This window comes from Perca flavescens, chromosome 12 (genome assembly GCF_004354835.1).
Source record: "Perca flavescens isolate YP-PL-M2 chromosome 12, PFLA_1.0, whole genome shotgun sequence".
In the NCBI taxonomy this organism is placed as follows: domain Eukaryota; kingdom Metazoa; phylum Chordata; class Actinopteri; order Perciformes; family Percidae; genus Perca; species Perca flavescens.
The window spans coordinates 22545847-22554435 of NC_041342.1; the positions used below are offsets into that span (position 1 = coordinate 22545847).

Here is an 8589-nt window from a genome sequence, read left to right on the forward strand (position 1 = left end):
TCACACTGTCATTACTGGAACACTTAAATAGAACAGAGACATTTTTAATGGTATTTGTAACACCCGTGCTTACCTACTATGACAAGTGCTGCTGTAACAAATTGATTATAAATTGGATTGACACCATATTAACAGTCTATGTTTGACACACAGTGCTCCCCCGAGCACTTAACAGCTAGCGAAACCTCCTGCTGTTGCTCTGTGGGTTGGACTTCCTTTCATTTTTAGCTGACACACTGCCTATTTGTCTTTAAATTCAAGAGAGCAGTCTTAAAATTAAAGCAATCATAAAATAAATTCAATAAATTCAAGAAAATGTCTTATAAAATACATTTTGGGATTTCGTTTTAAAATTCAGTTAATCATTATTTTCAAAGACAGACTTAGGAAGAAAGCAAAACAATTAATCGGCATATTTATCACGCTTTTCATAATTTCTTACCAAACTAGCGGTGTGGTTCTATTAATGGTGAGTCGCTCCACCACTTTGGTCCGGACTGAAACATCTCAACAACTATTAGATGTGCTGCCATGAGATCAGAAATGTATGCAGATGACGTTATTCTCTGCTTCACAAACAGTGGGGCTGAGAGAGAATCTACATGTTGAGGGACAAATCGTCACTAAATGATGAGAATGAAAATGTTTGGGGAATGATATGGGACATCAGTTGAGCAGGTCATAAAGACAGATGTTAAATTTGACTATTTACCGTCTTGGTCTGATCAAAGTGAACACATGTTGTTCTATGATGGAAAAGGGCATCACAATTTCAAGGATATGTTCTGCATATGTTCTGTTATGGTTGAAGTTCAGTCATTTGGTCAAATGCAACTCAGAAACATCTAAAAAGAATACATTTTTCCCAGAACAGAGCAGCCAGATTAGTTTGTTATTGTTCTTTCTGTGCTAATGTGTCTGAGATGCATACATGATTATCAGGGCTAACTTTGGAGGCTTCGTTCAGATCTAGTCTTCTGGTATTTATGCATATATCATTTGGAATGACACCACATTTATTTTTGTAAAAAAACAACATCTATATAGGCTACTGGTGTTTGTCATACATGTCAAGTGAGCGCTGGTCATCTGGTGGTTTCATATAAATGTATGATGAGAAGTGTTATTCTGCCTGCAATGTGTTCTCAACATCAGACAAATCAAAAGTCGATTTAATTTCCAAGAGTTTCTAAACAAAACACGATTGTATTATCTTTTTGTTGCTATTAATTCCGTACAATTTTGGTTTTGGTCATTGTTGGCTACTGATGTCTATTTTTTCTAGAGTTATTTTATTTGTATTTGGCTTGTTTTGCATCATCTTTATTTATTCTATGAAAGTGAGTTTGTTTTTATTTGTTTTTGTGTGGACCCCAAGATACCTAGTAACCACATTGTGGAAGCTAATGGGGATCCAAATAAAGATTTAAAGGAACACGCCGACTTATTGGGAATTTAGCTTATTCACCGTAATCCCCAGAGTTAGACAAGTCGATACATACCATTCTCATCTCCGTGCGTGCTGTAACGCTGTCTGACGGCTCCAGCAGCATCAGGCTAGCACAGAACATGCAGGTGAATGGTTCCAGTAATCCTACTGCTCCGAATAAGTGACAAAATAACGCCAACATGTTCCTATTTACATGTTGTGATTTATAGAGTCACAGCGTGTACAAAAAACAATGTAACATGAGACACAGCCGTCTTCTAACTGTAAACAAAACGGGAACTATATTCTCAGGCGAAAGAATATAGTACTTGGGTGGAGTGATATGCTCGCAGCAAGCCTGTCTGAGAATATAGTTCCCGGTTTGTTTACTGTTAGAAGATGGCTGTGTCTCATGTTACGTTGTTTTTTGTACATGCTGTGACTCTACAAATCACAACATGTAAATAGGAACATGTTGGCGTTATTTTGTCACTTTTGTCACAATTTGGAGCAGTAGGCTAGTTGGAACCAGTTACCTGCAGGATCTGTGCTGGGCTAAGCTAATACTGGAACCGTCAGACAGCATTACAGCACGCACGGAGATGAGAAGGGTATGTATCGACTTGTCTTACTCTGGGGGTTACGGTGAATAAGCTAAATTCCCAATAAGTCGGCGTGTTCCTTTAATAAAAGGATGCAACTTACTGTATGTATCTTAACCCGTTCTCTCAGGTCAGCTGATCAACTGCTCCTGAGTGTCCCCAAAATAAAGCATTAGCTCAAAGGGGACCACGTCTTTGCTCTGGCAGCTTCTGTGAAAACTGTGGAACGATCTTCCTCTGCCCATTAGGAAGGCCTCTTCACTGTCTGTTTTTGAATCTTGTCTTAAAACCCACCTCTTCTCCTTGGCCTTTGACACCAGACGTTGACATTTTGATTTAATTGTTTTACTGTATGGCTGTCTTCTCTTGTTTTATGTCTCTTAACTTGTTTTATTTGTATTCTGTTCGTATTTCATGCCTGTGTGAGTTATGTACTTTTTATGTCTTTATTTATTCTTCTGTACAGCACTTTGGTCAATAAAGTTTGATTGATTGATTTCTGACTATGGTGCACCACTGACAGCGCTGTGGAGATAGGTGTGGCAATGCGCAAATATTTGGTCATTTGGTACACAGTCATGGTCTCCATAGGACAAAGGTTAGCATGCTAACTTGCTAAACGGAAATGGATAAAATGGTTGTTAAACCTGCTAAACAGCAGCATGTTAGCATTATCATTACACAATAACCAAATGATAAAGTTTAGAGTTGTCATTAGAAATCTTGTTTTCTTGTTTTACGGATGAAAAATGTCCAGTTACATAAATCATTACAAATTCTGGTTTAAGATGTTATATATACAATAGACATCTGTGTTAAATAAAAAGACAATCACATTTTATTTTTAACATTTAACACACTTTTAAAATTTATTTTCAAAAGTTTCCAGTTAGTGATGCATTGACTCCAATCCAAAGGCAGTTGCATCTTCCCCTTCATGATACGGCCTTAGCAAGAACACAAGTTACAAGACATTACAGACAATACTAATTATGATAATACTAAAATATATTGTATTATTTATTTATATAAAAATGAAATTACAAATGAAATAAGTAGTAGTTCTTCTTATGAGACATTTCAAGATGGACCATCGATTAACAACCCAACACAGATTGTGTGACAGCATAATCTTATCTCTGTTTCTCTGAAAAGTTTCCACTGTTCTCGGTCGTTGGTGAGCAGATCCAAAGTCAGCAGTATCTTTCCCTTGGTGATTCAGCCTTAGCAACCCTGGTTACACAATAGAGGTTTTACAAACAAAAACTATATAGTAAAATATAATATAAGTCAAATATAAATACATAATCATAGATCTAAATAAGAAAGGAAAAAAACAGTAGTAGTGCTTCATGTGAGACAACATCAGTGTAAATGCAGTGCATTTCTTTAAAAAGTAGATTCAGGAGTAACACTCACCGTCCGCGCGGTCACAGCGTTGCAACCTGAAAACAGCCAGAGAGAAGCACAGCAGTGAATATGTGGAGCAGCTTATTGACTTCTCATGGGGAGGGGAGGGCCGATGAACTAAATGTGTGCTTCTTTCTCTCTGTTTAATACAATCATTGATGGTGTAGAAGGTTTTAATGAATCAGCTTGCAGATAGTTAGTAATGTTCCCCCAGTTCTTTTTTCAAACAAGCAACTAATCTCACAGTCCAACAGTCTAGAGTGCCTAACAGAGTTATGGGACAAATAATGTATGTTATAAACCTTGTGGCTTTAGTTTTTCTTGCTCCAAAGATTTGCGTAAATCAGCTTGCAGATAAACACTATAATGCTTTATGTTATCCGACAACAAAAACTTTTATATTATAGAGATACTTACATCTGGAAAGGATCATTCTTCCATTAGTGCACTGGACCACAGAATAATGATTTGTCCACCAGTTATCCTGGTAAACACATTTCAATCTTGTGGTCTCACAATCTAGATGTTCTTTCCGTTAAAGGCTGAAATGCCCAAAAACAATCTTAAAAATGCCCCAAAAAAATCTTTAAAAAAATAAAGAATTAAAACATTGCCCAATCCCTTAAAAAAACAGCTTTGTCTCTACAAAGCAGTTTTTTTTAAGGGATCTGTTGACTGGCAGAAAAGTAATTGAGAACAATGTTTGAAAAATGTATGAATCAAAGTCATTTATCCAGTAAACAGCAATACGTAGCTGGTAACATTTTATTAATGGGGCAGTTGTTCACAATTGTTGGATAGTTAAATCGGCTTAATTTAGCCATTTAGACATAAAAACTTCAGACACAATCTAAAAAGAATCTGTTAAAATTCCAGTTAAAGACTTTATTAAGGCCTGTCCATCAAATATACACACTGTATTTGTTGAGTTATTTTTGCAGCTTTAAGCACACAGACAGATTTGCTCGTACATGATGTGGGCAGTCACAAATCAGCATGAAAAGACAGAAATGTGAAAACCCAAAACAGTGTGTGACAGTATAATCATATCTCTGTTGTCTCTGAAATGTTTCCAGGCTGTTCTCAGTCGTTGAGCAGATCCGAAGGCAGCAGATCTTCTTGGTGATACAGCCCTAACAATTCTGGTTACACAACAGAGGTTTTACAAAAACAATATTGTAAAATATAGAAATAAAGTAAAACATAAATGTATAATCATGAATGTAAATAATTTAAAAAAGATATGAATAATCAGTTGTAGTGTGAGACAACATCAGTGTTAATACTTATACAATGTTAGACTCAGGAGTAACACTCACCCACTTTGGGGTCAGATTGCTGCAACCTGAAAACAGCCCGAGAGAAGCACGGCAGTGAATATGTGGAGCAGCTTATTGACTTCTCATGGGGAGGTGAAGTCTGTCTGAATGACTAAATGTCTGCAGGTTTTTAAATCATTGTGCATTGTACAGAAGCAAAACATGAATACATGTACTGGATTTGCAAAAGCAGGATGTGCTTCCCCACTTCCTTTTCTGTGGCGCAAAGTAAACAAAACTAGAAAGTTTAGTGTTAGATGTCCCTAGGTTTGGGAAAGACTCATAGGTGCATGTGCTCAAAATTATTTTACATTTATCTGGCTTAGCTGTGCTCCAGTCTTATAATGGTAAGGGAAATCCTGGATGAGACCGACACCACTCCATGTTTGTCGGCCTATGCTAACTATGTAGCTAGCAGGGGTTAGCTTAGCTTAGCATAAAGACTACACCAACACCATCTGCAAAACTATTTGGCACACACACACACACACACACACACACACACACACACACACACACACACACACACACACACACACACACAGATAGAGATACTTACATGTGGAACGGCTCATTCTTCCATTAGTGCAGCGGACCACAGAAGAATGATCTGTCCACCACTCTTCCTGGCGAACACATGGCAATCTCTTGGTCCCACCGTCATTTATAATTTTAACTCCATCAGATATTAATTCAGGATGTGTATCAGTGTCCACAGAACAGAAGGTGGCTGCACAAAGGAAACAACAAATTGTTAATTTTTTTCCCAGACAACCTCTTTGACAGATCTTTAGAACTGACTTGTTTTTACCTTTGCAGATGGGTACATCTGACCACATGCCGTTGCTGTAACACTTCACCCTCTCTGGACCCACTCGTTTGTACAAAGCAGCACATTGGTACCTCAAAAACATTGGATTATCTACCACAACATCACCATTAGGAACTACGGGCGGCTGTCCACAGTTCTTGACTGAAAAAAACAATATAAACAATACAAATATTTTTAGCTGTCATAACAGAGTAAATCAACTTTCACCCCACATTTTGATTTCCTCAGCTTTTAACTGGCTACCTCACTAATAGAGCATATACATATTCTATAGTAAGATTAGATAAATAGGTATAAAAATTCATATTTTAGGGTGGTACCCATATGGTTGAATGCTTTTATTGTAAATCATTTTGGATAAAAGTGTCAGCTACATAAATGTAATGTAATGTTATTTAATACAGATAAAGAGACTATACCTTCAACTGTACGTTGTGTCCCACTGCCAGTTGATCCACCTGTTCCCCCCCCTGCAGAACCACCATTTCCAGGACCTGGTCTGGCTCCTTTGACAGAGGGAAAAACAACATTACATATACATACAATATATTCACTTAATTGTACTTTTCATATGTTTACGTTCTTAGGCTGGGTAAACTCAACTACAGCTCTGCAAAAGGACGACTAGTGAACATCTGGGCCCCCACTGCCAGCAGACTGTTCAGAAATGAATTGAACCGCTCCGATCTGCGGTTGTTGAAGCTGCCTGTGAACATCCTCTTCTACAGTTTATGGTGAAAACCCACCGTAAAGCACAGCGAGACAAAATGCATGTTGTTGTTTGTCAATTTTTTTTTTATATACAGTATTTATACTGTATATTTATTTAGGAGCTGGGAATATATAATGGGCAGAAAAAAAAGGAATAAATCAAAAGTTATAATCTATAGTGAATGACGTGCTTCTCCACCAGTTGAAAGAAATTTTCCTAAAATGAACTTTCATTGCTGGAAATATATTTCATAACTTCAACACTGCATATATCTCAGCCCATTGTCCACTTACTGCACGTTGGGCCTTCAGTCCAGTTTCCAGACATGCAAGTGATGTATTCCTTGGTTCCTCCTTCCTCTACAGTATATCCATCTTCACATTCATACTGCACTACTGAATCTGCAGCAAACAACTCCTGGTATTCCTGATGGATGATGACTGCATGGGGGATTTTAGGGGGCTCACCACATGCCTCGATACTTTCTGGGAAAATAAGCACATTTGTCATTAAAAAAAAAATAAAGGAGCTTGCATTAGTGGTTACTTGGTTGCCTTGGTTAGTGTAGCTGGTGAGAATTCAAACTAAAAATTACGATTTAGACACTGAGATTATTCTGGTCACAGTTAGTTTAACAGCTTGCTTATATAGAACATCTTACTCACTCTCACAGACCGGCACAGAGGACCATGTTCCATTTATACATATGACTGTAGCATGATGGCCTTTGAGTTCATATCCTTCGTCACATTTAACCCAGAATCGTTGATTGTTCTCATACCAATCTTTTGAGTTTTTTTTGTTTTGTGCATTGGGTATATCTGGTGGAAGGCAGGCTTTTTCATCTACGTGGAAAAAGAAACAAAAACTCATTTTTACCATGATGTCTTTAAAAAAATTTTATTTTTAGTATGACATTAGCATGAAAGTCATTTTCAGGGATTTATTTCAGCTGTCATGTCGTCCATCTTTACATACAGTCTATGGTTACAGCTCAGTGAAAGATCCCTGTAAATAATTACCTGGAACCCCCTGAAAGTCTGGTTTTTCTGACCTCCAGTCATTTACAGGGGAACTTTAGGACATTACTGTTGAAATGTGAACTACAGTGTAATGTTGGTATTTCACTAAAAGCAAAACAAGTGTAATTTTTTTTTACCAAGCATGATGAGATTAATTGGATGCTTATTATTTTTAGAATGACACATTTATTCACTTTGGGAAATTCCGAGATCTCTATGAAGCAGAAATCCTGTCTGTTGCTTTTATATTTTGAGAGCGAATTGCTCCACCATATGAACACAGTTTGATTATCACTTTTATTTTGTTATTGTATAATCATAATAGAACAATCAAGGCTACACACATACAGAAATGTGTTCTGTTATTCTTCTGAACAATTTCTGAAATTTACCTTAAGTCATTGTCAGCATTTATTTGTCAAATTCTAAATGTTTTACCACCCCGTATGTTACAATGTGCGGTGTTATAAACCATTTAACTGTCAATACACAAATCAGGGATGCTTCACAGGAGGAATGAAAGGGTGCTAACAATTATTGTAGTGTGCTATAGTTTGTCGTGTGTGAGCACTTATTAATAATTGAAATATTGCTTGTAAATGCTAAAGCTGTGGATATTTTCACATCATTTTTTTAACTTAGACACCTACAGTGTAATGTAAGGTGATATATTAGGTGACATTATTCTTTCAAAAGTTTCATGACTACAGTTATTTGATCAATTGAAAAGCAGCCAAAGACTAGAGCCATGCTAGCAGCTAAGAGCTGTAGCAACCATGGGTAGAAAAGAAAAGAAAAGAAAAGAAAAGAAAAGAAAAGAAAAGAAAAGAAAAGAAAAAAAGGAACACTTACCTATACATTGTGGTTTATGAGACCATTCACCATTTAGACATGTGCTTGTTACCCACCAACCCTTCACTGTTGGTTTAAGTCCATCGTTGCAGGTATAGGTCAGCTTTGTTCCATGAGAATAAGTCTCTTGCTTTGGGGAAAATAAACCATCATCCAGCCTGGGAGCACTACAGGGCTGTGTTGCACTTTGGGCTGATAAACAATGATAAGATCACTCTACAGTGTTTGTTTTAACCAATTCAAATGGTTGTATGTGAAAGTATTCAATATTCTCACCATGAAGCGCTGCAGGAATCCAAATCAGAAGAACCAATCCAAGATATCTGATGCACATTTTGTCAGAAATGAAATCCTCCCACGACAAAGCTGACAGCCGAGTCCAGATCAGAGTTATATATTGTTGAGGGCATT

At 37.1% G+C, this 8589-nt stretch overlaps 1 protein-coding gene across 1 annotated transcript; it reads right to left on the bottom strand.

The window, feature by feature from the left end:
- Positions 1 to 4301: 4301 nt before the first annotated feature.
- Positions 4302 to 6995, bottom strand: LOC114565980 (complement factor H-related protein 1). The gene is made up of 6 exons (XM_028594321.1): positions 6980 to 6995; positions 6598 to 6789; positions 5572 to 5733; positions 5320 to 5490; positions 4761 to 4786; positions 4302 to 4583 (listed from the first exon to the last, which is right to left on the bottom strand). Exons 1-6 carry the CDS (start codon positions 6993 to 6995, stop codon positions 4575 to 4577), a joined length of 576 nt encoding a protein of 191 aa, XP_028450122.1. The 3' UTR covers positions 4302 to 4574.
- Positions 6996 to 8589: the final 1594 nt, after the last annotated feature.

What these genes read in the sequence shown, in the direction of transcription:
- LOC114565980 (XM_028594321.1), bottom strand. An exon ending in GACTGAAGGCCCAACGTGCA is followed by an intron (nt 5,734 to 6,597) that starts GTAAGTGGACAA and finishes TGTTTTTTTCAG; the next exon opens with TCAAGAACTGTGGACAGCCG. An exon ending in AGATGTACCCATCTGCAAAG is followed by an intron (nt 5,491 to 5,571) that starts GTAAAAACAAGT and finishes TCCTTTGTGCAG; the next exon opens with CCACCTTCTGTTCTGTGGAC.